This window comes from Ranitomeya variabilis, chromosome 8 (genome assembly GCF_051348905.1).
Source record: "Ranitomeya variabilis isolate aRanVar5 chromosome 8, aRanVar5.hap1, whole genome shotgun sequence".
Classification (NCBI taxonomy): domain Eukaryota; kingdom Metazoa; phylum Chordata; class Amphibia; order Anura; family Dendrobatidae; genus Ranitomeya; species Ranitomeya variabilis.
This window is the reverse complement of record NC_135239.1, coordinates 128,003,976-128,021,053: the sequence shown is the minus strand read 5'-3', so window position 1 is coordinate 128,021,053 and position 17,078 is coordinate 128,003,976. Positions and strand designations below refer to the sequence as shown.

Sequence of the window (17,078 nt, the reverse complement as noted above, 5' to 3'; positions counted from 1 at the left end):
GAGGGTTTCTACTGTTTGGGTACATCAGGGGCTCTGCAAATGCAACATGATGCCTGCAGACCAATCCATCCAAGTCTGCATTCCAAATGGCGCTCCTTCCCTTCCGAGCTCTCCCATGCGCCCAAACAGTGGTTCCCTCCCACATATGGGGTATCAGCATACTCAGGACAAATTGGAAAACAACTTTTGGGGTCCAATTTATACTGTTACCCTTGTGAAAATACAAAACTGGGGGCTAAAAAAAAATAATTTTTGTGAAAAAAAAAACAGTGAAACACTTGGGGGTTCAAAGCTCTCAAAACACATCTAGATAAGTTCCTTAGGGGGTCTACTTTCCAAAATGGTGTCAGTTGTGGTGGGTTTTAATGTTTAGGCACATCAGGGGCTCTCCAAACGCGACATGGTGTCCCATCTCAATTCCTGTCAATTTTACATTGAAAAGTCAAATGGCGCACATTTCCTTCCGAGCTCTGCCATGCGCCCAAACAGTCGTTTACCCCCACATATGGGGTATTGGCGTACTCAGGACAAATTGCACAACTTTTGTGGTCTCATTTCTTCTTACCCTTGGGAAAATAAAAAATTGGGGGCGAAAAGATCATTTTTGTGAAAAAATATGATTTTTTTATTTTTACGGCTCTGCATTATAAACTTCTGTGAAGCACTTGGTGGGTCAAAGTGCTCACCACACATCTAGATAAGTTGCTTAGGGGGTCTACTTTCCAAAATGGTGTCACTTGTGGGGGGTTTCAATGTTTGCGCACATCAGGGGCTCTCCAAACGCAACATGGCGTCCCATCTCAATTCCAGTCAATTTTGCATTGAAAAGTCAAATGGTGCTCCTTCCCTTCCGAGCTCTGCCATGCGCCCAAACAGTGGTTTACCCCCACATATGGGGTATCAGCGTACTCAGCACAAATTGTACAAACACTTTTGGGGTCCATTTTCTCCTGTTACCCTTGGTAAAATAAAACAAATTGGAGCTGAAATAAATTTTGTGTGGAAAAAAAGTTAAAGGTTCATTTTTATTTAAACATTCCAAAAATTCCTGTGAAACACCTGAAGGGTTAATAAACTTCTTGAATGTGGTTTTGAGCACCTTAAGGGGTGCAGTTTTTAGAATGGTGTCATACTTGGGTATTTTCTATCATATAGACCCCTCAAAATGACTTCAAATGAGATGTGGTCCCTAAAAAAAAAATGGTGTTGTAAAAATGAGAAATTGCTGGTCAACTTTTAACCCTTATAACTCCCTAACAAAAAAAAATTTTGGTTCCAAAATTGTGCTGATGTAAAGTAGACATGTGGGAAATGTTACCTATTAAGTATTTTGTGTGACATATCTGTGATTTAAGGGCATAAAAATTCAAAGTTGGAAAATTACGAAATTTTCAAAAATTTTAGCCAAATTTCCATTTTTTTCACAAAATAAAACGCAAGTTATATCGAAGAAATTTTACCACTATCATGAAGTACAATATGTCACTAGAAAACAATGTCAGAATCGCCAAGATCCGTTGAAGCGTTCCAGAGTTATAACCTCATAAAGGGACAGTGGTCAGAATTGTAAAAATTGGCCCGGTCATTAACGTGCAAACCACCCTCGGGGCTTAAGGGGTTAAGGGGAAAATAAATCCAAACCTAAAGGGCCATGTGAAAAAGTGATTGCCCTTACCCCCACCCTTAAAGCATAAATTAACTGGTTTATCACATCTTTGGGAAGTGGAGTTCAATTTCTCTAGCCACACCCGGGCGTCATTACTGCCACACCTGTTCTCAACCAAGAAATCAATTAAATAGGACCTGTCTGACAATGTGAAGTAGAGCAAAAGATTCTCAAAAGCTACACATAATGCCGCAATCCAAAGACATTCTGAGTCAAACGAGAAACAAAGTAACTGAGATCTATCAGTCTGGTAAAGGTTATAAAGCCATTTTGAACACTTTGGGACTCTAGCAAACTACAATGAGAGCCATTATCCACAAATGGCAAAAACATGGAACAGTGGTGAACCTTCCCAGAAGTGGCCGGCCGACCAAACTTACCCCAAGAACGCAAAAAAGACTGATTCAAGAGGTCATAAAACACCCCACAACAACATCCAAAGAAGTGCAGGCCTCACTTGACTCAGTTAAGATCAGTGTTCATGATTCCACCATAAGAAAGAGACTGGGCAAAAATGGTCTGCATGGCAGAGTTCCAAGAAAAAACCACAGCTGTGCAATAGGAACATAAAGGTTTGTCTCAGTTTTGTCAGAAAGCATATTGATCATCCCCAAGACTTTTGGGAGAATACTCTGTGGACTGACAAGACAAAAGTTGAACTTTTTGGATGTTGTATGTCCCATTACATCTAGCGTAGAAGTAACACAAGATTTCAAGAAAGAAACATCATATCAACAGTAAAATGTGGTGGTAGTGTGGTTGCCTGCTGCTGTTTTGCAGCTTCAGAACCTGGAAGACTTGCTGTGGAAAAAGGAACCATGAATTCTGCTATCTATCAAAAAATCCTGAAGGAGAATGTCAGGCCACCTGTTCGTAACCTTAAACTGAAGATCACTTGGGTTATGCAGCAGGACAATGATCCAAAACACCCCAGAAAGTCCACCTCTGAGTGGATTAAGAAAAAGGTGTTTAAAATATGAAAAAAACAAAACCATAAAAGTTCAAATCACCTCCCTTTCGCCCCAATCTATCAATAAAAAAAGGATTAACCTGAACGTTAAACGGCGTAGCGAGAAAAAAAATCAAATGCCAGAATTATATTTTTTAGGTCGCCGCGACATTGTATTAAGATGTAATAATTTTTTTTCATCACTTAGATAAAAAAAGAACCTACACATGTTTGGTGTCTATGAGCTCGTAATGACCTAGAGAATCATAATGGCAGGTCAGTTTAGTATTTAGTGAACCTAGCAAAAAAAACAAACAAAAAACAAGTTTGGGATTGAACTTTTTTTTCAATTTCACCGCACTTGGAATTTTTTTTCCAGTTTTCTGTTACACGACATGGTAAAACCAATGGTATCTTTCAAAAGCACAACTCGTCCTGCAAAAAATAAGCCCTCACATAGCCATATTGACAGAAATATAAAAAAGTTAAGGCTTTGGGAAGAAGGGGAGCGAAAAACAAACACACAAAAATGCAAAAAGCTCCGGTCATGAAGGTGTTAAAATTAAAGTTTTAAGAGCAGATTATTACTAGAGAATTAGTAAACCTGCTTCCATGTAGCCCCCATATTCATGAGCTCTGTATAACCTCCTCTCACCATTGATTAACAGATTATTTCTGCCTATGCACAGTGTACACAGAAATTTGCGAATCAGTGGTGTGGGCGGGATTATGCGCTCTACATTAGAGGACTTCTACATCTGCAGCAGATAAAAAAGTGATTTTATAAAGACTGCAGCAAGAAATTTAGTATATGATACATCACTGGAATCAGAATCTCTGCCTCTGTATGATGCTGCCCTCAGCTCACATAGCAAAAACCTGGTGACAGATTTGTTTTAGATTGTGATAACCTTTCTTCATAAATGCACCTGCATGAACCAGAGATTTCATATTAGAACTTACATTTTCTGACACTCCTTTTTCTCCCCAAGCATTGGATCTCCCATTTCTCCTAGGATAGTGGCCTCCACTTCATAGTGAACAACAAGAGCTTTTTCTGTTGGGTGGACATCAATGTTGCCGCCTTTTACTTTCCTAAAATACAAGAAGAAGGTTTAACTTGGATCCCAAAAAAAGTACATTTTCCCCAGTAAAACATTTGTCCCTGTAAACACAATGTCCAGTGGTTTATATACACTGTCTGATAATAAAAGTTGAGTTGAAGTGAACTCAAATCTCTTCCACTTAATGTACAGTGGAAAAAATGGTGTGAACAGAACTTTAGGGCTCGTGAACATAAAAGGGTAAAAAAAAAACAAAAAAAAAACACTTTTTGTGTCCAGTATTTCAGCTGATGTTATTTGTGAGTTTTTTATTGTATCCCGAACAATTTTCCTGGCAGTTGTGGACAACATTTTTGTTGGTCTACCTGACTGTGGTTTTGCGTGGTTTTGTTTTTTACAGAGCCCCTGTTTTTCCCTTTGTTAATCACAGTTTGAACTCTGCTGACTGGAATTATCAATTCCTTGGATATCTTTTTGTATCCCTTTCCTGCTTTATACAGTTCAACTATCTTTTCCCATAAATCCGTTGACAATTCTTTTGCTTTACCCATGACTCACAATCTACAAATGTCAGTGGATGAAAGATGCAAGAGTCTGTCTGGATCCCAGAAACTCACCCAGCTTTTATGCACACACTGATTACAAGTAAAGTGGTCACAGGTGAGGATGTTAGCTTTCGTAGCCATTCAAACCCAATTTGTGCCAGCTTCTGTGCATGTTATCAGGCCAAAATCACCAGGGTGTGTGAACTTTTGATCAGGGTCATTTGGATGTTTTGGTGGTCATTATGATTAAAAAAGAGAAAACACAGTAGTTTGACAATAAATGGCTTCACCCAACCACTAACCAAGAGTGGAGAAAAAGTTTTCGTGTTATCATTCATATTCTCTGAAAAAAGCCAAGAAAGCAAAAATTCTGTTGGGGTATGTAAACTTTTGAGCACAACTGCAAGTATATGAGAGTCAGATAGACCAGAGCTGCCTCCAAGCCAAAATGTTACTCCTTCCCGCCCAATGATGTACTATTGTGACAGAGTGGGTGTAGGTATATGAAGCAGGGACTGAGCTTGCTCAACAAATGACAGATGCCAGCAGTGTTACACAGCCAGCATATACCTCTAACAGCGAGCTCCAATTGCTGCTGTTAACCCATGAAATACAGCTGACAAACACTACTATCAATCGTCTGTAACGGCACTCTTACCCCGTGACATGATAATGGGGTGTTGATTAGTTGCTGAAGGCCCCTATTCATGCCATGGCGGTACTCCTGTCAAGACCAGCATGTGGCTGGGCGGGAACTCAGATAATAAAAGAGTCAGCGGAAAAACAGCATGGTGCAAAATCATATTCTTGGTATTCATAACACAAATGTATTCACAAGAAGAGACACTATCCATTCAAGTTTTATCTACCCACTACAAATGCTCAAAGTGCTTTCCATTGGTGACACGTCATTGACTAGGTGGCAGTCCAGTTTTGGTCAGATGCATGTCAGGAAAACCTTGGAGATGGACTCTAGTGACACAGTGATGCGATCTCTCAGGTCCATTCACCAATGTTGCACTGACCTCCATGATTGCCAAAGCCAATACGCAGCGGCTTCTTTCTGTGGGGCTACATGAAGGACACAGCACATCTACCCTCTCCCCCATCCACAGAATCTGAACGGGCTGAGATAACACATAACTGAAAGGGTATATCCTATGTGAGGCAGTGAGGGGGATCATACACGAGGGTCGGTATGTGTCCCTCAGGATGCATATAGAGACATATTAACCCCATAGTGGCAGAGACAATATTTACAATTCTGACCATTGTCACTTTATGAGGTTATAGCTCTGGAACGCTTCAATGAATCCCACTGATTCTAAGAATGTTTTTTCGTGACATATTGTACTTCATGTTATTTGTAAAAATTCTTCAATATGACTTTTTTCATGAAAAAAATGGAAATTTGCCAAAAATGTTGAAAGTTTTGGAATTTTCAAACTTCATTTTTGTGCCCTTAAATCAGAGCCATATCACACTAAATAGTTAATAAATAACATTTCCCACATGTCTACTTTATATCAGCACAATTTTGGAAAAATATATTTTTTTGTTAGGACGTTATAAGGTTAAAAGTTGACCAGCGATTTCTCATTTTTCCAACAAAATTTACAAAACCATTTTTTTAGGGACCACCTCACATTTGAAGTGAGTTTGGGGGGGTCAATATAACAGAAAATACCCAAAAGTGACACCATTCTAAAAACTGCACCCCTCAAAGTGCGCAAAACTACATTCAAGAAGTTTATTAACCCTTCAAGTGCTTCACGAGAACTAAAGCAATGTGGAAGGAAAAAATTAACATTTTACTTTTTTCACAAAAAAATTACTTAAAAAAATTACTTTGGAACCAAACTTTAATTTTACAAGGGTATCAGGAGAAAATGGACCACAACATTTCTTGTGCAATTTCTCCTGAGTATGCCGATACCTCGCATGTGGGGGAAAACAACTGTTTAGGCCCATGGCAGGGCTCAGAAGGGAGGGAGCAGCGCTTGACTTTTTGAACGCATAATTGGCTGGAATCAAAGGTGGGCGCCATGTCGCGTTTGGAGACCCCCTGATGTACCTAAACAGTGGAAACCCCCCAATTCCAACTTCAACCCTAACACAGCCCTAAATCCCAACCCTAACTCCAACACACCCCTAATTCTAACCCCAACACCACAACCTTAAACCCAACACCACAACCCTAACTCCAACAACAAAATCCTAACCCCAACACCACAACCCTAACCCCAACCCTAGCCCCAATTCTAACCCTAATTGAAAATGGAAATTAAAAAAATATATATATATTTTTAGCTAAGGGGGTGATAAAGGGGGGTTTGATTTACTATTTGTTCTATTTTGATCACTGTGATAGGGTCTTTCACATTGATCAAAATGAACCAATTGGAAAAATCTCCAATTGTTGCCAGGAGCCAGATGGCAGATCTTGGCCGGCGCACAGCGCCCACCATTTTCTTCCTGGAAGAAAACGCAGAGGGCCACAACCGGAGGGACCCCAGAGGTCTACTCTGATGTTCTTGATTATATCATAGAAGAGAGAAAAATAGGAAATCTGACTTTTTATATTTGCTGCCGTCGTTATTCAGTAAATAACAGTGATCGCAACACTGCGGTCTGCAAAAACCAACCAGAATCATGTTCTCCAGGGTCTCAGCTGCCGCCGGTAGCCGAGACCCCAGAGATATTCTGACGCTGGGGGGGGCCCTATAACCTTATTTCTCAACGCCATTAAAAATCGGCGCTGAGGAATAAGTACCCTTAATTGCTGCCATTAAAAGTCGTATTGGCGGTCGTTAAGGACTTAAACCCGCTGGAGCACATTGTGGTTACAGCAAAAAGCCTGTGAATTGCAAGTCAAGATAAACGGAAGTGTGGATTTGGTCAAAGTAGTTGACCGAGTCAGATTTTAGGAAAATCGACATGGGGTTTTTACTTTTGGTGGGATTTGTAGGTTTGGTAGTGGGGTGAATCCCTCCCTCTCCAGGTTTTGGAAGGGACTCTGTCCATGCTTCCAATTTAATCTCTCAGATTTCTCTTGGGTGTGTCAGCTTGGTTTTGCAAACTGCAGAGCATGAGGCTCTATGCAACTCAGGCCTGTGTGAAGCTAACAAAGAACCATGGACTTCAAAGCGGCTGACGCACCGAAGAGATTCGGCAGTGCAACTGCCCACAGCAGTTGGTTGGAACGCAGACTGTTTCTGAGGACCCGGCTGTGAACCGGAGGACATCGGTTTCCTGTTTATATGAGTTTCTGGGACAAAGATATTTTATGTTGAACTTTCTGTGGTCCCTGCCTATCTGTCACACTGTGTAAACACCGCTTCCCTATACCACACATTACATTTTTTTGCAGCTTTTTATCTGCACAAAAAAAAAAAACAATGTTGTGGCAGGAAGAATATGTAAAATATGTGCTTTTTTGCTTCATTTCTCTGTGTGATTTTCATTCATTCATTTTAATGAGTGAAAGGTTCTTTAAATTACTGAGAGCAATGACATTCTGTAATGTCAATGCAGTAGGCTCAATATACAGATGCTTCTCACTAAATTGGAATATCATCAAAAAGTTAATTTATTTCAGTTCTTCAATACAAAAAGTGAATCTCATATTTTGTAGAGTCATTGCAAACAGAGTGATCCATTTCTGTTTATGTTGATGATTAAGGCTTACAGCCAATGAACACGCACAAGTCATTATCTCAGTAAATTAGAATAATCAACCAAAAACACCTGCAAAGGCTTCTTAGGTGTTTACAAAAGTGCCTTAGTCTGTTTCAGAAGGTTCTACAATCATGGGGAAGACTGCTGTCTTGACAGATGTCCAGAAGGAAGTGACTGACACACTCCACAAGGTGGGTAAGCCACAAAAGGTCATTGCTAAAGATGCTGGCTGTTCACAGAGTGCTCTACCCAAGCATATTAATGGAAAGTTGAGTGGAAGGAAAAAGTATGGTAGAAAAAGGTGCACAAGCAACCAGAATAACCGCAGCCTTTAAAGGATTGTTATGAAAAGGCAATTCAAAAATTTTGGGGGGGATTCACAAGAAGTGGACTGCTGCTGGAGTCATTACTTCAAGAACCACCACACAAAGGTGTATCCAGGACATGGGCTACAAGTGTCACATTCCTTGTGTCAAGCCCCTCATGACGCCAGAAGCATCTTACCTGGGCCAAGGAGAAAAAGAACTGGACTGTTGCTCAATAATCCAAGGTGTTGTTTTCAGATGAAAGAAAATTTTGCATTTCATTTGGAAATCAAGGTCCCAAATTGTTACACCCAGGCTAGCCCCTGTACCTTCGCGGGGTACCTGTCGGGACTCCCGCTCTGTGCCGGCTCCACGCTGTGTAGATACAGCCTCTGCTCCTCCTTCCTCATCTGCTTCCTGGCACGCAGCCAGCAGGTTCCCGGGCAGAGTGCTTAGGTCGCACGCGCTCACTCCTGGTCTCTTAAAGAGAGAGACAGTGCGCATTTTCCAAAAAGTACTTCTGACCAATGACTATTAGTGATCACTATTTCTAGCCCCTCCACCATTGGGAGGGTGCCGGAGCAACAAGTATCAACGGTTGCTTACTTCCCGTTCCTGCTAGCACGTACTTCTCTTTCTGAAGTTCTCTGCCAGTACTCCGCTTATACTCTGTCTCCACAGATCATCAGCTACCTGCTATCCTGGACGACATCTGTTCTATCAACGCAATCCCGTCTCGCCCCGTCAGTCAGCCATCCTCCTCTCTGGACAATGCCAGACTCGCCGGTACCAGCTCTTACCCGTACACCCGGTATTACCTGGTTAGCTCCACGTCTTCTGCTAACCCTGCTTGTCCACTTGTCCCGCTGGGACAGCTACGAGTCCGGTGTCTAACTGGAGGTAGCACCCGTGTCCCCCCAGGCATTCCATTCTGACCATGTTCGAGGGGACATACTACGGGTGTCTGGGGCTCACGCAGTCACGCCCCCTTCGGAGCCCCCCAGACCGTGGTCCCGAGATTCCACGTTAAACTTCAATGAGTCTGGAGGAAGAGTGGAGAGGCACAGAATCCAAGCTGCTTGAGGTCTAGTGTAAAGTTTTCACAATCAGTGATGGTTTGGGGAGCTTTGTCGTCAAAGCAACCTGGGCTTCCATAACACCTCAGTAGTGCCACAAGCTGATCACCTCCATGCCAAGCCACATTGATGCAGTAATTGATGCAAAAGGAGCCCCAACCAAGTATTGAGTGCATTTACTGAACATACATTTCAGTAGGCCAACATTTCGGATTTTAAAATCATTTTTCAAGCCAATATTATAAAGTATTCTTATTTACTGAGATAATGACTTTTGGGTTTTCATTGGCTGTAAGCCACAATCATCAACATTAACAGAAATAAACACTTTAAATAGATCACTGTTTGTAATCACTATATAGGAGTTTCCTTTTTGTATTGAAGAACTGAAATAAATTAACTTTTTGATAATATTCTAATTCAGTGAGAAGCACCTGTAAGCACAAAAAAAAGTAGCATGTGCACGAGGCTTCAGAAATCTCACTGCTTATGCTAGAACTCTAAAATGTATTTTATGCAACAAATACACTGTGTAAAATATCCAGCAAAAACATGGAGTTTATATCTGAGGATATGCTGCCAAATGTCTGGACAGGACTGGAATACCGCCTAGATATCTGACGTGTCACCAAAGAAATCCATTTGGACATTTGTAATTTTCAATATTATGTTATATTATATTACAGGCACGAGCGAGTGCATTAGCACAGCTCCTGGCTGTAAAATGATTTAACCCCTTCAGATGGATTTACTTCGCGGGACGTGACAGATCATCTGAAGGTATGTATATTGTTGGTATATTATTTTTCAGAGCGAGGGTCTTCAGATGGATTGAGAGAGCAATAAAATATTAAAACAACCTGTGTTTATTTCATTAAAATACTTGGGCCAAGATAACTCCAGAGACCTGTGCCGGCCTGATCAGGTCTTAGAAAAGACGATTATTAGCTGTAATTGCAAACAAAGGTTATTCCACAAAATATTAAACCTAGGGGTTGAATAATAATTGACCCACACTTTTATGTTTAAAATTTATAAAAATTTAACTGAGCAACAAAACTTTTTGGTTTGTAAGATTTATGCATCTGTTAATAAATCCTGCTCTTGTTTGAAGTTTGAAGGCTCTAACTTATTTGCATCTTATTAAACCTGCTAAATCTGCAGGGGGTTGAATACTACTTGTAGGCACTGTATATGTTTTAACGAACATTTGAGCACATAAATCCATTAGATGTCGGTTTTGCAAGCCTGCGAGAAAATATCGCAGTACGGATGCCATACGGATTACATACGGAGGATGCCATGCGCAAAATACGCTGACACACCCTGCCTACGGATGACATACGGATCACTATTTTGGGGACTTTTCTGCGTATTACGGCCGTAAAAAATGGACCGTATTTAAATATGCTGAGTGTGAGGCCGGCCTTACCTGTCCCCGAGATATACATACTGTCCCATGATGTGTCCAGCTCTGCTACATCTGGATGCCTTTGGCTGAACGGTTGCATTATGGAAGCTGATGAATGGAGGAGATAACGCGGTCCCCAGAAGTCACGTGCAAGGCAGTTCTCGCAGTCAGCCGATTGATCGCGAGAACTGCAGTGTACGCGACCTTCCGGCTGAAACAAGGTAAGCTATTATATAAATTAGTACACACGCATAGTAAGCTGCTTTCACGCACTTAATACGCATGTGACTAAGAAGATAATGTGGTTTTACCGCATCTAATAATAGTGAATAGGCAATTTACGCTGCGGAGATGGAGAGTCTCTGCAATGTAAGGTCTGCGGTCTGGAAAGACGCGCCGCATGTCCATTTACGCAGGGTTGCCACGGGCTTCTCTTAACACATAGTGGACATGGGATTTCTTGAAATCCCATCCACTATGCTGTAACATCTGGCAGCTGCGGATGTAAGCAGCTTCCAATCCGCAGCGTTTACTGACCGTGGGAACATACCCTTATACTTTTCCTCTGATTGTTCCACTCCTAATTTCGGCTTTCAAATACCAATGTAAAAAACTGACTAAACACTGAACGTGTAAATGTGCATATGTAGCAGAGCTGAGTGCGTCCATATGTGTATATGTGTTTATGTAGCAGAGCTGTGTAGATCCATATGCGCATATATAGGAGAGCTGTGTGTATCTACACTATGTTCCAAATTATTATGCGAATGACATTTTTATCGGATTTTCCTAAATGGTTGGTGCAAATGACAGTCAGTCTAATAAAAGTCATCACCCGTTAAATTATACATCGAATTTTATTGAAGAAACCTCCCAATGATAACAGTATAATCTCCAAAATGAATAGAAACTCAAAATGCACTGTTCCAAATTATGCACAATAGAATTTCTAAACATTTGATATGTTTTAAAGAACTGAAAATGCTCATTTGTGGAATTTGCAGCACTAGGAGGTCACATTCACTGAACAAATAAGCTATTTAACTCCAAAACATTCTAACAGGCCAAGTTACATGTTAACATAGGACCCTTTCTTTGATATCACCTTCACAATTCTTGCATCCATTGAACTTGTAAGTTTTTGGAGAATTTCTGCTTGTATTTCTTTGCATGAAGTCAGAATAGCCTCCCAGAGCTGCTGCTTTGATGTGAACTGCCTCCCACCCTCATAGATCTTTTGCTTGATGATACTCCAAAGGTTCTCTATAGGGTTGAGGTCAGGGGAAGATGCTGGCCACACCATGAGTTTATCTCCTTTTATGCCCATAGCAGCCAATGACTCAGAGGTATTCTTTGCAGCATGAGATGGGGCATTGTCAGCATGAAGATGATTTTGCTCCTGAAGGCACGTTTCTGCTTTTTATACCATGGAAGAAAGTTGTCATTCAGAAACTCTATATACTTTGCAGAGGTCATTTTCACACCTTCAGGAACCTTAAAGGGCCCTTCCAGGTGTTTCTCCATGATTCCAGCCAAAAACATGACTCCTCCACCTCCTTGCTGTTGTTGCAGCCTTGTTGGGACATGGGGGCCATCCACCAACCATCCACTACTCCATCCATTTGGACATCCAGGGTTGCTCAACACGTATCAGTAAAAAATACTGTTTGGAAATTAGTCTTCATGTATGTGTGGGCCCAATGCAACCATTTCTGCTAGTGAACACTGTTTAAGGGTAGCCGAATAGTAGGTTTATGCACCACAGCAAGCCTTTGAAGGAGCCTACACCTTGAGGTTTGAGGGACTCCAGAGGCACCAGCAGCTTCAAATATCTGCTTGCTGCTTTGTAATGGCTTTTAGCAGCTGCTCTCTTAATCCGATGAACTTGCCTGGCAGAAATCTTCCTCATTATGCCTTTATCAGCACAAACACATCTGTGCTCAGATTCACTCACAAATCTCTTAACAGTATGATGATCACGCTTAAGTTTTTGGGAAATTTCTAATGTTTTCATCCCTTCACCAAGGCATTGCACTATTTGATGCTTTTCAGCAGCAGTGAGATCCTTTTTCTTTCCCATGTTACTTGAAAACTGTGACCTGCTTTATAATGTGGAACATCATTTTTAAGTAGTTTTCCTTTAATTAGAATCACCTGGAAAACTAATTATCACATGTGTTTAAGATTCATTTCAGGGATCCATTGAGCCCTGAGACACAATACCATCCACGAGTTTATTTGAAAAACAAAACAATTAAATCTTTATCACACTTAAATCCAATTTGCATAATAATTTGGAACACAGTGTATATGCGCATATGTAGCAGAGCTGTGTCTATATGCAAATATGTTGCAGAGCTGTGTGTCTATATGTGCATATGTAGGAGAGCAGTGTGTGTCTATATGCCCATATGTAGGATGGCTGTGTGTGTCTATATGCCCATATGTAGCAGAACTGTGTCTATATGTGCATATGTAGCAGAGCTGTGTGTGTCCATATATGCATATGTAGCAGAGCTGTGTGGGTCTATATGTGCATATGTAGCAGTGCTATGTGTTTATATGCGCATGTGATGCAAAAGCACTGTTGCACCTTGTCAAGTGTCCCATACATCAAGCAGGAACTCTGATACATGGGCTCTACAAATTAATCTCAATATTGTAGCAGCAAAAGCACTGCTGCACCTTCTGTTCATTGGGAAAATTACCCTACAAAAGGTAGCTAATATTGAATACATACATCACAGAGACCTTGACACATGAGGATGGCATTTGAACAATATATATAGCTGCATCACATTTTTTAGGGATGTTTTTGATCTAATGGACAGCACCCATGATTTTCCAGCTCCTCCCTCAATTTGAAATCATCTAAGTGTATTATCTTAGCTGATCACCATGAGAATTTGCTGTGAAGACACTGAGCTTTAACTGTGGTGACCTCATCACTGACATTTCCCCTGGTGCTGAGGTCACCACAGTTCAGCTCGGCTGGGAACACAGCCTCACTGCCTGTCAGTAACCACAATGTCACCACTAGTCAACAATGCTCCGCTCGCAGCAGCTCAGTTACCAGTCGTTCTCAGCCTGGACGGTAGCATCTTGGCACCATCCAGATTGAAAATTATTTCTCCCCCAGACATGGATTACGGTGTGGGACAGAACGACGGACAGGTAAAGGATATTGTTGTTTTTTTATTTTAGTTTTATTACAGGAGACGAGGGATTCAGTGGAATTAGGCGTTAGGGGAGTGTTTGTCATTTTTTTAAATAAAAATGGAAAACTGTGTTTTATATTATTTCTATTAAAATACTTTATTCTGGCTGTGTTTTTATATATCATATAAGATTTGTAATGGATAGGTGTCTTATAGATGTGTCTCCATTACTAAGCCGTGGGCTTGATGTCACCGGAAAATATAAGGTGACATCAACCACACAAATATGAACCCCACTTGCAACCGCTACAGGGCAAGTGGGAAGAGCCGGGCAAAGAACCAGAATTGTCGCATCTAATACATGTGCCTTTTCTGGGCAGCTGCGGGCTGCTATATTTAGGCTGAGGGGGCCTATATCAATGGCCCCTTACCAGCCTGAGAATACCAGCCCCCAGCTGTGAGATTTAGCAAGGCTGGTTGTCAAAAATGAAGTAGGCCCCACTCCACAGAGGAAATAAATAAAATGTCCCGCAGAACTTTCAGCGCGGAGCAAGCTTACAGCCTGCTTTGCTCCGGCAGCGAAACAGAATCTGCCTCTGAAGCTGAGCAGCTTTCATACAGTGACGACAACTCTTCCTCTACGGGATCCCCCAGCCCGATGGTAGCGGAGTCAGTCGTCACTGCTGAAGCTTCAGAGGCAGGACCAAGTACCGCAGTCCCCCCACAGCTGTGGTAATGACACCTCATTTTCCCCTCAAAATTCCCCCTTTTTCTGCAATCCCTGGAATAAGAGAGGTCGCCAATTTTACCCCCATTGATTTTTTTCTAACTTTTCATTAGCCCTGAAGTCCTGCAATTAATCGTCCACCAAACAAACCTATATGCCCGACAATATATTTCCCAAAAACCCACTGCCTTTCATTCCCATTCCTGGATCCCCACAAATGTCCCCGAAATAAAAAAAAATTCTTAGGCCTCACCCTGAATATGGGTTTAGTAAAAAAAAAAAAAAAAAAAAAAAAAAAAAAACACACTCCGCTCTTACTGAGCAACAAAAGCTGTTCACAGCACCCCTGTATTTGCAGCCGTCATGTCCCGAGTCCGTTACGAAGCCCTGATGAGATTCCTCCACTTCAGTGACAATTCCCAAGCCCACCCAAGAACTGACCCCAACTACGATTGGCTAAATAAATTGAGACCCCTGATGTCCCTCCTAAACACTTAATTTCTAAATTCCTATACCCCAGAGAAATATGTGGCAGTCGACGAGTCCTTGATGAGCTACAAGGGCCGTCTATCATTCCGCCAATTTATTTCCTCCAAGCGAGCCAAATACGGCATAAAATTATACAAAACTTGCACCTTCCTAATTTATGAAGGTAGGGACCGCCAAATAAACCCCGCAAACTGCCCCCAGAAAATTGGTATCCCAGGCAAAATTGCCTGGGAGCTAATGACGCCCTTTCTCCATCAAGGGTACCATGTGTATACTGACAACTACTACACGAGCATCCCCTATATAAATCCCTCCATGCTGCAAATACAGGGGCCTGTGGGACAGTCAGGAAAAATAGAGTGGGGTTTCCGTCACAGTTGGTGTCCAGACGTTTGGAGAGGGGGGCGTCATTCTCACTCGCAAGTGACCAACTTCTTGCAGTGAAGTGGAAAGACAGGAAGGACGTCTACATGCTTACCACACTGCATGCGGACACCACTGTGACGGTCAGAGAGAGGGGTGCCACCAGGGACATGGAAAAAACAGTCTGCGTCACAGACTAACAAATATATGGGTGGTGTAGACTTGTCAGACCAGGTTCTGCAACCATACCTGGTCAAAAGGAAGACCAGGGCCTGGTACAAAAAGGTGGCAATCTACCTTATTCAAACTGCCACATATAGCAGCTTTGTCCTGTATAAAAAGTCTCGAGGACCACTTACGTTTCTGCACTTTCAGGAAAAAATTGTAGAGAGCCTCATATTTGAGTCAATGGCACCAGGGGAAGCCTTCGACTGAGGATTCCCGGAGACTTGCAGAACACCATTTTCTTCACCCTGTACCTGTCACTCCCACCCAAAGGTAGCCTCAAAAAAGATGCCGAGTTTGCAGAAAGCATGGCAGAAGGAATAATTCCCGATTCTATTGCCCCACATGCCCATCCCAACCAGGCCTTTGTATCTCCCCCTGTTTTGAGACCTACCACACCACCTACAATTATTAGTTTGTTTGTTTTTCTCATGATGTACAATAACAAATAGTATTGTGGTACCGTGTTAGGGTACTGTCTCACAGTGGCACTTTTGTCACTACGACGGTACGATCCGTGACGTTCCAGCGATATCCATACGATATCGCTGTGTCTGACACGCAGCAGCAATCAGGGACCCTGCTGAGAATCGTACGTCGTAGCAGATCGTTTGGAACTTTCTTTCGTCGCTGGATCTCCCGCTGTCATCGTTGGATCGGTGTGTGTGACACCGATCCAACGATGCGTTCGCTTGTAACCAGGGTAAACATCGGGTTACTAAGCGCAGGGCCGCGCTTAGTAACCCGATGTTTACCCTGGTTACCATCGTAAAAGTAAAAAAAAAAAAAACGTACATACTCACATTTCGGTGTCCGTCAGGTCCCTTGCAGTCTGCTTCCCGCTCTGACTGACTGCCAGCCGGAAAGTAAGAGCAGAGCACAGCAGTGACGTCACCGCTGTGATCTGCTTTCACTTTACGGCGGCACTCAGTCAGAGCGGGAAGCAGACGGCAAGGGACCTGACGGACACCGAAATGTGAGTATGTACTGTTTGTTTTTTTTTACTTTTACGATGGTAACCAGGGTAAACATCAGGTTACTAAGCGCGGCCCTGCGCTTAGTAACCCGATGTTTACCCTGGTTACCCGGGGCCTTCGGCATCGTTGGTCGCTGGAGAGCGGTCTGTGTGACAGCTCTCCAGCGACCACACGACTTTCCAACGATCACGGCCAGGTCGTATCGCTGGTCGTGATCGTTGGAAAGTTGCAGAGTGTGACAGTACCCTTAGCCAGAAAAATCGATGTGAATACTGTGCTCTGAAAGTTTGCAAACATATTTTCTGGTTAGCCAATAAAGGTATCACTCCTAGAATACTTCTGTCATCATTGGGCAGAAAAGTATTCACATCGATTTGTTTTTCTCAATAATTTTTAATTTCTGCTTAGTGGCCCCAGTATAACAATTTGGAAAAATGGATAAAGA

The 17,078-nt window shown here is 42.1% G+C and overlaps 1 protein-coding gene across 3 annotated transcripts in view; it reads right to left on the bottom strand.

Annotated features, from left to right (window-relative positions):
* KIFAP3 (kinesin associated protein 3) overlaps positions 1–17,078 on the bottom strand; it is an 811,853-nt gene that overhangs the window by 732,720 nt on the left and 62,055 nt on the right. For all 3 annotated transcript variants that reach the window (XM_077276224.1, XM_077276225.1, XM_077276226.1), the window contains exon 2: positions 3,579–3,710. In XM_077276224.1, the coding sequence (XP_077132339.1) occupies positions 3,579–3,710 (132 nt within the window). The remainder of the gene's footprint in view (positions 1–3,578; positions 3,711–17,078) is intronic.